The sequence below is a fragment of the Belonocnema kinseyi genome, chromosome 7, assembly GCF_010883055.1.
Source record: "Belonocnema kinseyi isolate 2016_QV_RU_SX_M_011 chromosome 7, B_treatae_v1, whole genome shotgun sequence".
Lineage (NCBI taxonomy): Eukaryota > Metazoa > Arthropoda > Insecta > Hymenoptera > Cynipidae > Belonocnema > Belonocnema kinseyi.
In genome coordinates, this window is record NC_046663.1 from 84,401,479 (window position 1) to 84,420,925 (window position 19,447).

The 19,447-nt window shown below is 32.7% G+C and overlaps 1 protein-coding gene across 1 annotated transcript in view; it reads right to left on the minus strand.

Annotated features, from left to right (window-relative positions):
- Positions 1–19,447, minus strand: part of LOC117176535 — an 806,951-nt gene that overhangs the window by 681,905 nt on the left and 105,599 nt on the right. The window contains exon 2 of the mRNA XM_033366790.1: positions 13,121–13,972. Within this exon, the coding sequence (XP_033222681.1) occupies positions 13,121–13,972 (852 nt within the window). The remainder of the gene's footprint in view (positions 1–13,120; positions 13,973–19,447) is intronic.

Genomic DNA, 19,447 nt, shown 5'->3' on the forward strand with positions numbered 1-19,447 from the left:
GACAGCCAAGAACAAAAAATTCTATGTTCTGTATGGAAGGTCTGGTCTGGTCCGGTCCAGGACTGGCCCTCATCAGCTATCCAACACAAAAAAATCTAAGTTCGACCAGTAAATTTATTTTGGACATATTTCGAAAAAGTTACAGGGTATCTAAAATGATAGAATATATGTAATTTACAGTATCAAACCAAGACTTTTTTTGATCACCTTGACAGTCTGGTCTGCTCCAAACTTGGCGCTGATCAGCTAAATATACTTATAGTGAAGTGTGGTTTATTTCCAAGTCATTAAAAAAATAAAGGGATTCCAGCCAGGACTAACCAGCCTCCAACAAGTGGCTAATCCCCCATTAAATAGCGGCTCACCATAAAATTTGACCAGGTGTTAGCTCGAGGGTTACCCAAAAAACCGTTACACTTTTGTTCAGGCCCATGCCAGACCATGTGGCCAGGATCAAGACTGGAAACCAGACAGACTGGTCTGGACCGGGCCAGAGCCAGAAGATTTTTGCACACGGGGTTTTATTAGTCTTTAGAGCCGCGCCTGTGAAAATGAGAGACAAGAAAATGTGAAAAGGAGAAAGACGAGAAGGCTGGACAAGAAAGACTGAGAAGTGTAATCATTTTCCACAGCTACACTTTCACGACTGATGATCGGGTAGCGCGTTTCAGCGGCGATCACTTGCTGTCGGTGGATGAGATTTATGCCACCTTGTATATACTATACAGTACGTGATTCGCCTTTGGGTATCGTTGAAGTCACAAACCTCCCAACCACATGCCGCACATGCGAAAGACTTATGTTCCAGAGAACCAACCATAGCTTTTGCAATGCCAGCTCGCACTCGACTAATTATTGTTCTATAAACTAACTTTATTACCTTCGATGTAACACTAATTGCAGGACGATAGCCATCGACTGTCGCTTGCATTGCAAGTTGTGCTCCGCGGGTTACCTTTACTTTGAGTTTGTTCGAGCGGGTAAAAATCGAAAGAATGACGCCGGGGGTCGGAGAAGAAAACTAAATATGATAATTCTCTTATTTATGGCGCATTAGCAGAGCGTCGTGTGTTATTAACCAAACACACTCTCTCATTGCTGCTCTTATTCTACTCATTTCAATTAATCAATGACGTACTAATGTTTGAACTTTCGAAAAATCATTTGCTAATTGCCACTATCTATGCAGACCTTACATTCATTCCGTGAAAAAGTAATGTAACTGATTTCGAAACGTTTACAAACGAAAATTTACATTAATTTTTTTAATTACTGTAATACATTTAAAACTAATAAAATAATACGTTATTTTGAACGGCAATCACGCTATCACAACTGTGTTTCATCCCTACATGCCCTCTTTCACTTTCAAACAAATTTTTCGAATTCAATAAATGTTTGAAAATGGCTGTCTTCTGGTAGAAATAATGGGAAAAATTTTTTTTGCTGTTTCCGACATCAAATACAAGGAATTTGTTGTTTCCTGATATCAGATGTAAGTAATTTTTAAATAAAATCTGAGAGGCGTGTATTTAGGCGAAAATTAAAATTAAACCAATTTTTACATAAATATTAGAGTTGACTACTTTATTCTCTTATTGGCAATTTTAATTCTGTCATTTAAAAAAAACAATATGTTCATGCATAAACGTTGCGAATTTCACTTACGCAAAAAATAGAGGAGATAGAGAAGAGGAGTCATTCACCTGAAATCTACCTAAATAAATTGGTACTATTGCCATTATTTTACTTTTAAGAAGCCTTGTAGGGCAATTTAGATTGTCTTATTTTCAACATTTTACTTGTTTGAAAAAAATAGACTTAACAATAAAATTTTTTCAATTAAAGCATTAAAAATTAAATCATTTTTAACTTAATACCTTTAAGAGTTAAATAGGCTAAACTTCATCAAATTATTTAAATTAATAATACGTGAATAATAAATGAATTCATAAAATAAAAATTTAAGAATATTTTTTGTTCAGGCATTGCAACGAGGGCATTAAAAAATGAATTATTGAAGGGTGACAGTGCATATAGGCGTAAATGCCAAATTTCGGAAATTAGTTTTATAGTAATAAATTAATTGTTTTGAGATAAGGGTCAGTATACGTCAGAAACATCAGGACCTGACCCTGGTCCTTCAATTTTGATAAAAGTTGGTAAAATTATATTGATATATGAAATTTGGTAACCAAAGGATTTTTAAAAATTTACAAAATTGCGGAAGTTACGTCATGTTGAATTTCGAGGTAACATTGTTTGGAATTATCAATATTTCTGGAAACGATCATTAGATTTGGATAAAAATTGGACACCTTAGAGATGGAATGATATATTCTAAGAATATAATACAATAATTTTTCGTTCAATTTTGCTTGAAAAAAAGTCCGAACAAATTTTGATTCGATTTTTCGTGAATTTTTCCCCTTTTAATTTTTCTTAAATATGAGTAAAATGATTCCTTGGAAAATCACCTTTCTTTTCATTAAAAAAAAAAGATTCATAGAGACTCTATTGGGTCCCACGATATCGTCAACCTTCTCAACCTCAATCTTCTCAATATTACCCGCACGGTCTTACTAAAATGACGATATATTGGAACCCAATAGAGTTTCCATTTTTTTTTTGCTTTGAAAAGAAAGGTGATTTCCCAAGGAATCATTTTATCCATATTTAAAAAAAATTAAAAGTGCAAAAATTCACCTATGGATACCTTCAAACTACTTAAACCTACTAAAAATACCTTGGAATATTTTAAAGTACCTCACAATATTTTACACCCTTTGAAATATTTTGAGATCCCTTCAAACTGTTTATAGCTCTTGAGAGCTCAATTGTGTTTTAAAAATGCCCTCATATCTTAAAAATACATTGAAATTCCTTCAATTCGTTTCAAATCGATTACAAATTTCTTGGAATATTTTAAAATATCTGAAACATTCTAAAATAAGTAGGGAATTCAATAGGAGTTAACCAACGGGTTAATTTATTGAAAGAAAGATGACACGTACTTTTTTCATTTTGAAACATGACTATAGTGACACCTTTGATTATTCCTAACAGTTATTTAAAATGCTTCTTCTAGGAATTCTCTAACTCTTCCCCCTGATTTTCATATTTTTGCTACATAAAAATACATATTAGAAATTTAATTTTCTCATTAAAAAGTAGCAGAAGAAAGTGAGAAGCTTTGTTTTACGTTTCTTAAAGGGATTCTATCTTGTCATGGTTGGTAATGACTAAGAGCAGAGTTATGAGCTTATTTGAAAAGTGTTTGTCTATGAAACTTTTGTTGACGACAGTACCTTCTCATCGTTACATGGTAAACACGTGTATTCGACCATAAGCCACACGCACCATACATGTTGCAAAGAGGCGTAGTGGCCGTTTTGCGAGCAGAGGAACATAAGGTAAAGCACGTGACGTTTAGTCATATATCATAAAGAGAGATAAAAGTTTAACACTCGTTGTTGGAAACCACTGTAATTCAGTCTGAGTAAAATTCTAGGAACCGTTACTACGTCTTGCAAAGAATTCACTGCATGTTACTACCGATTGCAAGACGTCCCGTCGGGTACGTCGATCAGTACAAAATTCAAAGTTTTTTTCTTCAAATTAAATATCACACCAACGACCCGAGAATCTTGTCGCCATGGGCATTTTAACTAAATTTATTTTCCAGACTTCACAGTCAAAAATGCTTTCAGGACCGGAAATAGAGAAATTTTTCACGAATACAGGACTGACCTTCGACCTAAATCCTTAAAAAAAGGTTCACTCCGAATGTAAACAGTCAAGTGTGAGCACCGCCCCCCCCCCTCCCCCAGCTTCTCTCACCTACCAAACAAATTGTTGGAAGTTCTAAGTATTTCTGAACATGCTGACAATTCCTGACGAGTTTGGATATTTCTTAAAGTCTATTAAGCTGGCAGGACCACATTGCAAAAATGGACTAAAACCCTCAGGGAAGTTAGGGCTCATTCAGGGCTAATTTAATGCTCTATTGCTAAGTCTGTAATTATTTTCAATCACCCGACAGGATGGGATAGTCTTATTTCTTGTGAAAATCGCGATATTTTTACACTTTTGTTTTGTTGGAAAACAAGTGATAGAAAACTTTTACACGGAAAAAATTGACACGTAAAAAAGTCACGAACCAGTAGCTAGGTCTCGTATATGAGAAAAATTCATTGGAACTTGATGTAATTTCGTAAAAAAATCTGCGAATTTTTAGAAGAAATTGACGAATGCGATATGACAAGTCTAAAACCGCTCATCACTTTTTTTCCTAAAATAATTACAAAAATATTACACATACGCGTGTGTGCACGCGTATGTATAGTTTGAATTCGTCGGATGAGTGGCTAGAATTTTTATTATACCTACATTGTTCAGCCTTGATGGCTGCGCTTGTTTAAGCACTCATGTTTTATGTTTAGAAACTGTCGAGTTCGAGGTTTCAAATCGTCCGAGTTGTGCGAATTCATAAATATAACTTAAATCGCACAAAGAAAATCTTTGCCTTTTTATATTTAAGTATATAATTTTCAGGAACTGTTCGTAGGAAATTCGAACAGTTCGTAAAAAAGTTCTAAATTTATCCATACATTTTTCATAGAAATAAGGATTTAATGTTTGATTTTTTTATCCCGTATCCCAGACCTATAGCTATACAAGTTCCTGACTTTTTTAAGGATAAATTTTTTCCGTGTAGCTTTGATATGACTATTTTTTAATTGCGCTAGCATTTTTTTTTGCTGAGTTGTTAAGCTTCAAAGGCGATGCCTATAGTTTCCTCGGCGATAGTAGGCAATATTTCTGTGCACCATAATTTAGGGCTCACTTATGGCTTAATTAATTCCCTATAGCCAAAAAGACACATGTGTTTCGGCTAGCTTAATGTTAAGCTAGCTGGTCCACAGGCTTTTATTGCTTATAATGCGGAGCATTAAATTTGGCAATAGGGCATTAATTCAGCTCTAAATTATAGTGCAAGGAAATATTGTGTAGGTCGTTTTTTCATTTTATTGCTTTTTATTATTTACAAAAAGGGCTGGACTGCATTGCGGAATCCAGTATGGTATCATTTTTTATCAAATCTAATAAATTTTAGTTTTTTTAAAAACAAATTTACATATTTCTAAACACGTAAAAATTGGGAACGTATTCCAGGTTGCAGGTAATTTTTTTGACACTTCAGTTGTCCTAAGAAATAATTATTTGAATGTTTTTATAATATTAATACCTTATAAGCATTTAACTGCAAAGTAATTCGGGTACAAGAGTTCTCAAATATTTGCAATACTGCAATAGATATGGATGTGAGTTCATTGTCAGTAAATTCTTGTACAAGTTAAGAAAAAATGCTACGTGGATCACCGATAATTATTCTTTGCAGCTGAAACTGTTTTTAATTTCATAATGAGTTGACGATTAGAAGTTAAACATTACTACACTCGAGTAGCGGTACTGCGAACATTTAGCACAGGTCCACCGTCAATAGTGAGAACACATGAGGGGAGCCCACTCCTGCTTTAGGTTTACCTTCTGAAAGCTTGTAGTCACGATTTGTATCGTTATTATTAAAATTATTAACATTAATGGAGCGAAAGAATCGTGGAAAGACATCACAAATATAAAACCTTCCACCGTAAGTATCGAATGTATTAGATTACGAACTAAAATTAAAATTACACTGAATTGTACATTTGAAGATATCATCAAATGTAGAAATGAGTAGTGGGGGCTAAGGGGTTATAGCGTCGTTCTCACTATCGGGAGAGAAACGTACTCAGTAGCGGGAGTTCGCAGTACTGAATTTCGCAGTGCCGCGACCCGAGTGTAACTACAACCCTGCATATCTTTATAGTAGCAAATTAATGCTGCAGGTTTGATTCTCACCTTTTTAACATGAATTGTTTAAACAAAGCTTGTTTAACCAAATTTTACAAAAATTTCTGCTACATATTTTGAGAGTCTTAGAGGAACCCTAAATTATTTCCCAAAGAAATATTGGCTAAATCGTTTTTTTGTATGTGTGGACCTATTAGCTTAACTTTAAACTAGTAGAAACACAGTTGTTTTTTTATAACAGAGCATTAAATTTGACAATAGAACATTCAATAAGGCCTGAATGAACCTAAATTATAGTGCAAAGAAATATTTCTACAAGCTTTTTTTTTCTTTTCTTTGTGTGTTCCTGCCAGCCTAACGTTAAGCTAGCATGACCACAGGTTTTTTTTCTTAACGGAGCATTGAATTCGGCTATAGGGCATTAAATGAATCACAGATCAGCCCTAAATTATACTGCAAAAAAAATATTTGCTACGAGCGTTTTTATCCGTGTGTGGTCCTGCCAGCTTACCGTTAAGCTAGCGTGACCACAGGTTTTTTCTCGGAACATCAAATTTGGCAATAGAGCATTAAATGAGTCCTAAATTTCCTATAGGTTCTTATTCCATTTAAGCAATGTGTTTAAAAGTTCGAAATTCAGAATCTACGGACTTCAACGATTTCAGATACCTAAAAATATTCCTAAACAGTTTAAAATTAGGAGAAATATAATCTATCTTGTAAAGAGAAAGAGATATTTTTTTAAACGAAATTTTAGGAGAGTGTTTTTTATTCCCAAAAGAAAGTTTTCATTGCTAATGGAACTTGGCGCAAACAACTTTTTTTTCGATACGCCATACTGTGCACCCTGCATTATATAATATAAACATTTTCCTTGATCATTTTGTGCAATAAATTGTTTCACGTTCTTAACTGAAGGTCCAGAAGTACAAGATTTATCACAAGATTTAAAAGGAGAAATATCACTTTTTTCACAGATAAAAAATTATACACATCTTCAGTTATCTGGAGGTAAACTTTGCATATCATTACATGAGGTTCTCACACTTTTTATGACAGGTCAGACACCCTGAGGTTTGCGAAGTAGATAAAGATAATCTCAAAGGCGACATAGATTAAGTGACTCTGAAAGTAAACCCTTGGTCAGAAGGGTATAATTTTAACTTTAAATCGCTCGTCGTGATAGCATTACGACCAGGTTTTAAATAGGCAGAGTATTCGAGCAAGCGAAAGCAAAATTATTTGGTTCCAAATTCATCTTTTCATGGACCACAGCGGCTCAGCAGTTCAATTTTAAGCAAAAAAGACGATACTAAAAAGGGATTTAGTTTAATATTAAAAACTTTTTATATCATCTGGATATCTCGTAAATATTGAACGAACGAGCCCTCTAACAGTGTTGCCTTTTTTCTTTAAAAGTTTGGTAGTCACTTCAGTATCCAAATTTTCTTTAGTAAGCTTTAAAAAATCTGTTGAACGCTTCATCAGTACTTTCTACTAATATTCATACATCAGAAACAAAATGATTAGATATTGAAAAATAGTTAAACAACGGAATTGAAATATTCTCACGTTCGAATACTTTAAAACGTAGTTTTAAGAGAATATAGATTTCGATTTTTTATTCTCATACATTTTTTTTCTAGTACATCGTTTTTAGTACAGAACCCTCAGTCGTTCAAAGTATTTTTTCAAGTAAGCTAGACAGGAATAATTTGAAAACCACAAAAATGACTATTTGATAAACCTATTTTTTCTGTTGTTTTCTTAGACTTTTACAATTTAACCTAAGAAAAGATTATAGTTTAAAAGAGTACAAATTAAGTAAATCATTATTCACGAAAATCCTAATATACGTTATTTTTTTCATAGTTACGATTTCCAAAATTTTGTTTCTGTAACTACAGCTAATATACTTTTTCTGACAAGCCGTTTTAGTTACTGTATTAAATATCAAAACTGTTTTCTTATAGAAATTATTTCATAAAATCTTTTTAGAAAATTTTAAAAGACAGTCTTTAATAGAACCCAATAAAAAAATCCACCTATTTTTAGATGAAAGTTAATTCGACGTTGTTGAAAAGTCGACTACTATATTTCTGGTTGGGAATTCATCTTTTTGGAAAAAAAAAATAATAATAATAAATAAAAATTCATCTATTTCGATATAGAATTAACTTTTTGATGGAAATTCATATTTTCAGGTAGAAAATACAACGGGTTTGTTGAAAATTGATCTTTTGGGGTTGAAAGTTGAAGTATTTTGGTAAAAAATCAAAATATTTGAATAAAACTTAACTTTAGTTGAAATTTCATATTTTCGGGTTAAAAATTTCTGAAAAATATTTTTTGTTTGGAAAATTAAGTATTATTTTGATAATAAACATTTTTTAAAAATTCATAATTTCGGGTTGAAAGTTTAACTTTTTTGTAGACAATTCTTCTTTTTATATTAAAAATTCCACAGTTTAGTAGAAATTATTATCTTTCTTGAAGAATATCTTTTTTTTTTTAAGAAATTCATCAATTTTCTTAAAAATTGGTCTTTCTGGTTCGAAAATTTATCTCTCTTGGGTAAAAATGTAATCCTTATTGGTAAGAAATACAACTCTTTCATATTTTTGTATTGAAAATTTAAAAATTTGTTTGAAATTCTTTATCCTTCTAGAATGAAAAATCAACTAATTGACATTTTTTCCTTTCTTGACTGAAAAGTCTTTTTGGGTTAAAAAATTAACAATAAGAAAATAACAATTGAAAATGACCAAAAAGTATTAATAAGAGAATATTTTTAAAGTAACTTTCTAATTTTCCAAGCTTCTTGTTACTCTTTGGTCAAAAGTTAAATTAGTTTAATAAAATTTGTTGTTGTTAAAATTCATCTCTATGGTTGAAAATTCGTCTTTTCTCAAGAAAATAACAGTTTTCTTCGGGAAGTGTGCTATGTGAGAAAAAATAAAAAATGCTTTACAGGATTTTTCAAATTTTAGGGAGGGAAAAGAGCAAGAGTAGATTAGGCAAAAAAGGAACGCCCTGTGATCCCTGGCTTTGGATACTCATCCTTTTCCAATCATGACTCTAGAACAGGTTATGCTGAATATTAGCAATCTCCTTCGTAGACAAGTTTCAATGATTACATAAGCACACGAAAAAAAATGTCTTGCCCACCAGACGAACCTTCAAAAATGTGAAAAAAGTTTCAATTTCCATCGTTTTTTGGAAGTCAGGAACGAAATACGATCTGACTGAATTAGGCCAACCCTGTATTCGGATTCAGTGACCCCAAAAATGTATGGAAATATTTTTCTCATTTGGTGGACAACCCAAACATTTCCATACGTTGTTTGGGTTGTTGAATCCGAATCCAGGATTCTTTTAACTCGGTCAGATCACATTTCGTTCCTAATCCCTAAAAAGTATTAGAAAAGGTTACAACTTTCAGCACTTTTTTATGTTAAGAACGAAATGCGATCTTAACGAGTCAAACCAACCCCATATTCGGATTCAGCGACCTCAAAAATATATAGAAACATTTGTCTCGTCTGGTGGACAAGACCTTTTTTTCTTTCTTGTGTCTGTGTTATCCCTGTCAAAATGATTATATAACACGTGTGAAAGAAGAGTTCAAAGAGAACTCAGCAATCTGAACTTTGATTGGAATGCATTGAAATCTCGGAACTGGAAAGTCTAGCACCAGAGTAAAAGTAAAAGACGGATTGTAAGCCGAGTGCTAAATTCAATTGTCCTCGCGTGTTTAGGGATTCGTATCCAATCTATCCAACTGCGGTCTATGACTAGCTGACTTAAACCATAGAACCTGGTCCAGATAGATCATGTGCGATATAATTAATGAGCACGACCAGCAATTCCCATACACACCTCTACTTCACGGGTCCGCCCTAACAAGTACCTCACTTTACCAACGCCGAGGTTAGCTTGCTAACCTTACCCTAACCCGAGAACAAAATCCAGGCTCGACGGTAGCAAAGTAAACATTTATGTAGGTATCTAGGTTAGAGCTTGCTTTTCTAATGTGAAGAAAAACTACCATGTTTTGTCATCTACTCAACATGTAACTCTCTATATGTATGGATTTCAAACATTTGTAATTAATTATCAGGGCTCAGATCAACTAGAAAGCTTAAAAAAGTCGCATTAGTCGTATATCATTACAAAAACATAACATGGAATTTTAAAAATGTCGCATTCAATTATTCAAGATTGATCTTTAAATATTCCTCGCTGAATCAAAATAAACTTTAAAGTTTGAATTTTTTAACAATAGTCATTCACTATGAACAATTCCGAATCTGTATTTAAAGTATTTCTTCCTGAACTTTTAAACTTGATAACTAGGAAAGAGGTTTATTATTATTATTATTATTATTATTATTACACCATTAAGCCATTTCCCTTTCGGGGTAGGCGTGACTCACACGGCAGGGGAAAGGAGTAGTGTGTGGAAGGGATAGAGATTTTTCAGATTGATCCAGAATTCTCGTGTTATTTAAGTAGATAACGCGTTCGTTCCGCAACACTGCTCCGACCCAGGTTGCTGATCAATCCCTCTAGCAATCACCCCAAGCGAAGAACCTCACGAAGTCGTTATGTAAGGTTCCCCACTTGGGTCCATTAATAGCGAAGGTCTTTGTTTCAGGCGTCATTCACTCTACTGACACTCTTTTTATTAACTATTTGCCGCCATACTCTACTGTCCTGGCATACTTCTCTAGCTTCTTTTATGTCCATGCATTTTTTCATGCAGGCTCTCGTGTTTCTGTGACTTCTTATGTCTCTTCTAAGTAGGGTCTCATTCACACATTCTAACCATTCTTTCCGCGGTCTACCTCTGGGCACGTTGCCATTTACTTTACCTTGATACACTTGTTTCGTTAGTCGTTCATTTGGAATTCTCTCAACATGTTCGAACCACCTTAACCGATTTCTTTCCCATGTGTCTACTAGCGTCTCTTCTGCACCACAATTCTTTTAGAATTATCTCGTTACTTACTTTGTCCATTAGGGTTTTCCCGCTTATTATGCGCATGAATCTCATGTCAATTGCGTTAATTTTACTCTTATCTTTTTCTTGATAAGTCCATGTCTCGCTACCGTATAGTACAGTCGGTATAACAACCTTAGATTTACATTAATTCTGAACATCAGGAACAATCAAGGCTTTAAATTTGAGACTGTATAAATTAAATATGAATTTATTCATTTTTTTATAATTCATAATTTACAGCCAAAATGATCTCAAAATTCAGGAATTTGGCGACTTTTCATTAAAATAGGGGCGTAATAAGGGAATCATTTCTTTTTAATAAAGTTAATATAGAATTATATATATTATATTGACTTCAATATGAAACGCTTTAAATTCCTCAGATTTCAAGTCGTGTTTTTAACAAAGTAAATGAGTTTTCCAATTAAAAGTCAAATGTTTTATAAAATAGTTAAACAGTTGCATTGTGAACCAAATAGTTTAATTTTTAACAATGACAAAATTAACTTTTAAATAAATAGTTGCATTTACAACAAAATAATTGGACTTCAAAGCAAATGCGACAAATTTGAAATAAAATAGTTAAACTTTTAACCAAATAGTTGAATTTTTAGCTCATAAAGATTAATTCTTAACCAAGTTGTCAAATTTTTTATTAAAAAAGATTAAACTTCAACTAAAAACAGACAAAAAAAATCATGCTTAACCAATTAGTTGTATTTGCAACTAAGTTGTTAAATTTTAAAGCAAAGGAGATGCATTCGTAACTATAGTTGAACTTTTATCCCAGAATTGACTTTTCAATCAAATCGTTGAATTGGTAATTAAAAAAGTTTAAGCTTCAACCGTAAGGAGACTACAAAAAATGCGGAGCATCAAATTTGGTAATGGAGCGTTAAATGAGCCCTAAATGTAGTAAAACAGATAAAATTTTTAAACCAAAAAGACGACTTTAAAAAACAAAGTTGAACTTCTAACAGAAATTTTTGAGTATAATTTTGATATCAAAATATAAATTTTCAACAATATGTTCAGTTTCTACCAAAATATTTGAATGTTCAACTGAAAAGGATTACTTTTTAACAAAATTGTAAAATTTTCAAACAAGAAATATGATAATTTTTTTTTCAACAAACTAGTTCAACGTTTAAACATATAGTTCAATTTCCAAGTCAAAAAGACGAATTTATAAAAAAAAAGACTAGAATTTTTAACAATAAATTAATTTTCAAATAAACAGTTAAATTTTTAACCATATACAGTGAAACTCTACTATAGCGCCGATTTCGGGGCTGACGGTGGGTGGGAACTAACTCATTATAGCCCGCTCCGCTTTTGTTTATTCTCGCCTGAGTGACAACCGCAGACCTCGCACACCACGCATATCTTCTGTTACACCTACCTGCGGTGCGGTCTCAATTCTCGGAAGGGCTATAGACGGGAGGGCTATTGAAGGGTTTCACTGTGCTTGAATTTTGTACTCACAAAGATTAATTTTTAAACCAAATTATCGAAATTTCAAACAGAAATTATTAAACTTTAGCCAAAAATAGTTGCAAATATTTCAATTTTCAACAACAACAAAATTAAATTTTTTAACCAAACAGTTTAATTTACAATGTAATATTTTAACCTAATGCCACTAATGTGCAGTCCTCTTGCGGTTTGTCAAACTTGAATGACAGCGCCCCCCGTGCTCTCCGTATCGCAAATTCCGAGGCCATCACTGATAGGAATATCGTAAACCGGAGGTTCTTAAATATTGGGAGTTAAATGTAGTTGAACTTTATTTGATATTCCATTTAAAAGAAAAAGAATCTTCAATAAAATAGTTAAATTTTTAACCAAATACTTGAATTTTCAACAAAAAAATGTAACTAAAAATATAATCGCCAAAAGGTGGCAACTGCAAAAAAAGAAATAGAAATACAAGATATATAAGGTATATATTACTAAGAAGAATATTATATAAAGGTGGCCGCAAAACTTTATTTTCAAAATTCTTGAATTTTCCCTGACAATTAATATTCAAAGACCAGAATCTTAATCTGGGAAAATGTATAACATAGCATACTTCACAAATGGAATAAAAAAATTTTTAATTAAAATTAAAAAATGTCAAATGTATTATGCTTGACCGTTATTTAAAGTGCACCTTATAGAAACTTCATGATTTTTGCAAGAATTTTTTTTCAAATCCCTGCGGTTTCTCTCATTTTCAGGATTTCACGACTTGTAAATTTGCAAATCTTAACTCACCCCAAAGTTCGACACACTTGGCATTCCTTGAACTTCCTCACTTGCACCTGTTTCCTTGCTGCTTTGGCTAAGAGTCGGTTCGTCGGCCTCAGACTTGGAAGAACAAACTTCCTCCTCGAACTCAACTGGCGTTCTCGAAACTTCCGGCACTTCTCCTATCAGCGTATCGCTGGAGTCACACTTGTTCAAATTACCGTCCTCAATCGCAAGGATCTCCGGATCCTTCTCGGTTGGAGAGACCTCGACAAGGTTATCAAGATCTTTCGTCGGGGTCTTCTCTTCCCTAGCCACTTGGACGCCAGTGTCACTAGCATCTTCGTACAGGGAGCCTTTGCTGCCCTTATCGAAGTCCTCCTTTGATCCATCGAGTTTTTTCTGCAGATTCTCTGAATCTTGAACATGTGAGGTCTCGAAATTGCTTATTTCTACTTGCTGGGGGGCAGAGGAAATCTTTTCTTCAAGGTCTTTATCAACTACGACCTGTACGGATTTATCAGGTTTGCTGCTGGATCCAGATGACCCTTCGACATACCAGGAATTACAGTTTTCACGCCTTCTTTCAACGGAATTGTCTTCACTTTTCGAAAGGGCACCTTTGCATTTTTTCAAATAACTCTTCACCCTTCTGGCCTTGCTTTTTCGAGTCTCGTGACCTCTGGTGATAGTTGCCTCAGCTTCGGCTGATTTATCTTCTGAGGGTTTTTGTGGACATTTGTCTGCATCTTTCTGCTCGAGATCGGTTTTGGGCGCTGGATCATTGGTGTCTGGAATTTGGGTAGAGGACTCCTCGTACTCTTTTGAGAGAGTCCAGGTGTCTTCTTTCTCTGATAATCTACGATCCGCCGGAATCACCTGAAACGAAAATAATTTGATTATGGTACAGTCAATGTAAAGAAGTATTTCTACGTTGTAAATTTTAAATGACGGATCCACCATATTCAAAAATAATAACTCTACTGCCACTCTACGTAAAAAGGCTGTAACTGCAATAGATCGAAAAATTACATTGTTATATCACTGAAATCGTTGAAGAGAGATCTATAGACCTCTCGAAATAATTTATTTATTAATTATTGCATCATCGGCTTAAAAGTTAGCTACTAAAAGTCTCGTGAATTATTTATACGGGAAAAAGTAACCTCTGCAAAAAATCGGGAGTAAGTACACAATCTGGGAAACTAGCACCTGAATTCGAGGCGAACTTCTACGGAAGAAGGTAGCATCTGCCACCAAGTCCCATTATAATTTCACTTATTGTCCAATTATTTCATCAGCATCTGCATTTTTATACATTACAACGAAATTACTTAATGAAAGCCAAAAAATATTCAAATATCTATTAGAGAGTGATCACAAAACTTAATTTTCAAAATTCCCTGACTTTTCCCAGACTAATTTCCATTTTCCCTGACCATTATTATTTAAAGACCAAAATTCTAATCTTGTTACATTTTTAATAAAGAATTTTTATACATGGAATAAAACTATTTATAATTAAAATTTTTAATTTATTATTCTGAGGGCTACCATAACCTAATTTACTTGAGAAAAGTAGCTAATACCTAACCCAAAAAGTGACAAAAAGTGACTAACATGCAGTAATAATCTAAATAATGTTCTTTTGAATTTAACAGAACTTAAAAAAAAATCAATGAAATTTATCAGGATTCCATGTAAATTTTAACGAATTTGGGAAAAATTATTAGGACTTTAAAATAATGCAAGTTAAATCCCGAAGAATTCAAATGTATTCAGAAAAAATTAAATTCAGGATCTTTGAAATGACTTTAGACAAATGTAAACGAATTCAAAAGAATTTTATGAAATCCCTAAGAATTCAAGATGAGCTTAAAAGACTACGTGATTAATCATTTTTTTTTTAATTCTAAAAAATAATTGGATGGACTGGATTTGAGTGAATTTAGAAGAAATCAAGTAAATTAAAAAAATTCTAGTGAATTCCAAACAATTTCGAAGAAATCAGGATAAATATTATTACTATTTCACACACTTTCAAATACCTTGAACATTTCTAAAGCTTTTCGAAAGGCCTTCAAAATCTTGCAAAATCCCATAAAATATTTGAAATCCTTTGAAATTTCATTAAATTGTTGAAATTAATTGAAAATTCCTGGGAATCTTAAAAAAAAACATAATACATTTCATATGAATTACAATTTTTTTTAATCCCTTATATATTTTAAAAATACCTTTAAATCCTTTGAAACCCCTGAAAATTATTGAAATCTATTAAAAATTCTTCAAAATTTTTAAAATACCCCAAAATATTTAAAATTATTCGGAAATCATTTGAAGTCACTTGAAATTTTTTAAAGCTCTTGAACAATTTTTGGCATGTTTAAACATACCCTATGTCCTTTACATCCCTTTCGAGCACTTGAAATTATTTAAATCTGTTAACAATTTTAGGAATCTTTTTAAATACCATAAAATACTTCAAACGAATTTAACAAAATTCAGATGCAAGTATAGACTTGAATTCAATAGTCATTAAGCCATGGATGAAAAAAGTTGTTATTATAATCTTGTAGGGCATTCAAAAAGCAACGTTTTTCATATATTGGCTTTTCTTTATATCTTGCGTTGTTTGGCTCGAAATATTCATTTTAGTTTTTTTTTTTTTATTTTGAAAATGCTCTAACTCTGATAATTTTCTTTTTATAGAAAAAAAATAATAAGGATAAATTGTTCAAGTTTCTGAGTACTATGAATAACCGTTCATAGAATTTTGCAATCTTGAAAAAATGTGGTTTCAAAAATTTTGAAAACATGCTCACTTTTTGAATTTTGATCCAAAATAGGTGGTTTACGAACTTAATCTTTCTCTTTAGGCCTTAAAAAAGTGTGCTAAAGTAGAATCCAATCTGATAATTTTTTCGAAAGTTATCGCGCTTACAGTATACAGAAAGACAGACAAACACCTTCGTAAAAATCGTTTTTTCTGACTCAGTGTGTCTCAAAACGTGGAGATTTGATGAAAAGCGACAAAGAGAAATTTTACATAAAACTAATACCTTCTCGTTATGATGAGAATGTAAAAAAGAAAATTCTTTGAAAATTCACGCACGAGACGAATAAGAAAATTAAAGAACATGAGTTGTGGTGAGAATGTTCCCACTCAGCGGGCTGAATTTTTATTGTTAATATCGTTTTTCACGATTAAAACACAAAATACACATGCTATCAAAAAGTTATTGAAAACAAATTTGTAGATCTTTTTGAAATTCCCCATTTTTGTTCAGTCATCTTTTTACTTATTTTGCACAGTTTAACCGCAAAATGTAATTTTTGATTTTTCATTATTTTTTTATGCTGTCAAAATTTGAATTTTCGATCTTTCAAGAAAATTCAAAAAGTTTTTATAATAATCTTTCAGGGCATACAAAAGAAACATTTTTCATCCATTGAAATTTTTTCATATCGTGCGTTATTTGGCCTAAAATGTTGATTTTCGTGTGTTTTTTGTAATTTTGTAAATGCTATAACTCTGGTAAATTTTGGTTTTATAGAAAAAAGTCATTAGGGTAGATTGTTCGCCTGACTGAATACTATGAATATCCGTACAGAAGATTTTTGAATTTGGAAAAAAGTGGTCTCAAAAATTTTCAAAATACGCTCACTTTTTGAATTTTGATCCACAATGGCTGGATAACAAACTTGACCTTTATTACAGGACACTAAAAGAGTATACCAAAGACCAATCCAATCTGTCAATTCTTTCGAAAGTTATCGTGCTCACAAACTGAAAATCTGTAGGCACGCACGGGCACACAGAGGACATACAGGCACACTGACAGACACACAGAAAGACAGACAGACCCATTCGTAAAAACCTGTTTTCGTATTCAGGGGGTATAAACGTGGACATTTGACAAAAACAAGGGAGGGGGGGTCGAATTTTACACAAATCAAATACCTTATCTTGATTATAATGTAAAAATAGGTCCGTTAAGCCCGCAGGAACACATTCAAAAATGGACTGAGAACATAAAGGGAATTTAGGGCTCATTTAGGGCTAATTTAATGCCTTATTACTGAATTTAATGCTCTTCATTACAAAACAAACCGGTGGTCATGCTAGCTTAACGTTAAGCTAACAGAAGCAAACAGTAAACAATTTTTCAATATTTCTTTGCTCTATAATTTAGGGCTCACTTAATGCCCTATCGTCAAATTTAATGCTCTGCAAATTTTCGAAAAAAACCTATGGTCATGCTAGCTTAACGTTAAGCTAGCAGGACCAAACATAGAAAAACATGACTTGGACAATATTTCTTTGCATTATAATTTAGGACTCATTTAGAGCTCTGGGAATATAATAATGAAAAATGAGCAAACATTGTTTTAACCATTTTTGTTTCAACAATTCTAGTAAAAATTAACTAAACAAATATCTTCTTCTATCATATATTAAGGTTCACTTAGGGCTCCATGAATATAATATTTGAATTTAACAAAAAAATGTTTAAACAAATTTTCCACAAAAAAATTATTTTATTTTCGTTTCTTTTACATAATTTCAGGCTCATTTAAGGCTCCTGAAATATCATCGCCCCAACCAAAGCCGTGCGATATTTACTTAGCCCGTTTTTGTTATATATGGTATTGTGCCAGCTTAACGTTATAAGAAATACGTGAAGAATCCCATAAAACCCATTTTTTACTTGAAAAATGGTGACATCGACATTCTAGTTCATGAGCCATAGTCTATTATGGATTTCGAGTGTAAGTTTTTGGTTGGTTATGTTTTACCAAACTTAAACTTCATGATTATATCTAGCAATTATTATATTTAAAATATTACTTCCAGGATTTTATAAGCTTGGGTATTACAGGATTACTAATCTTTATCTTTTTTAAATAATGAAAACTAGAACAAAGTTTTCTTATACTTTTTTAAATTTCAACTACGTATTAAATATAATACTTTTTGTTTAATTATCGAGTTACTTTCACGGAAAAACACTGAAGGCCAGTCTGGCCATTCATATATGCAGACTGACTAAATTTGAGGATCAACTATATAACAGTTTTCTAGATGAATAAAGGTTCGGGCATGTTGAGAGAACGCCAGATGAACGACTAACGAAACAAGTGAATCAAGGTAAAGTAAATGGCGTAGTACCCAGAGGCAGATCGCGGAAAGAATGGTTAGAATGTGTGAATGAGAGAAGTACGCCAGGGCAGAAAAATATGGCGACAAATAGCTAATAAAAAGAGTGCCAGTAGATTGAATGATGCCTGAAAAAAAAATTGGATACTAATGGACCCAAGTAGGGAACCTCACATGACGACTTTGTGAGGCTCTTCACTTGGCGTGATTGGTAGAGAAATTGATCAGCAACCTGGGTCGGAGCAGTGTTGTGGAACGTGCGTGTTATTTAAATAAATAACACGAGAATTCTAGATCAATCTAAAAATTATATAGCCCCTTCCCCACCAAACGAGTAACGCCTACCCCGAAAGAGGGCTGTACTGAATTGTACGATTTTAAGCTCTGGAGTAAATTCAGAAACCGATATCACAATCTCATTCCTTTTTGCATCAACAATGAAAGATAACATTTTCAGTACGTTTTCAGTTAGAAACAATACGGTGACAACAAAGGGAAGCATATAATTTGACGTTGAAAATTAAAAAAAAAACTTAATCTAATCTCCCCCATGTCCTCTATTCTGCACTTCACTCTCAACGCATGTTCGAAATTTCGGAAAGCAGATTAAATTTATTAAAAATATGTTTTGCGCGCATAACTGACGCGCAAATCTTAGCTACACGCCACTGATCATTTACTCTTCCGTGAATGATCGGAATGAGTGAAAACCAGATGATCTTATGGACCATTCCGGAAGGATACACTGTTAAAACTGTTTCCAATTTTAATATACATTTACTATACATTTGTATAGTAAATCTAAGAACTCGGTCTATGAAATAGGTATTAAGAGGCTGCGTAGTATATTTAAAATACATGTATATTGATCAACTCTTAGAAGAGCCAGGTAATTTCACTTAACACAAATTAAAAATAATTTTTGCAGTAATGTTTAATTGTAAATAACAAAGCATTATTTTTGTTTCTAGTTGAAGATAAGTTATACTGTGTTTCAAGTGGATAAGTTCAATTAAATGCATAATCAAGACACCTAACCTAAAAGCAACAGTACTCACGTAAAAATTCTGACATTGGCAGTGAATTTTGATGAATACCCCACCCGTACGTTGCACTTTGATTATAAATAAGAATTTAGTCGATGAATTGTATGTTATTATTTTAGTTTAGTTTATTTAGTTATTTATATTATT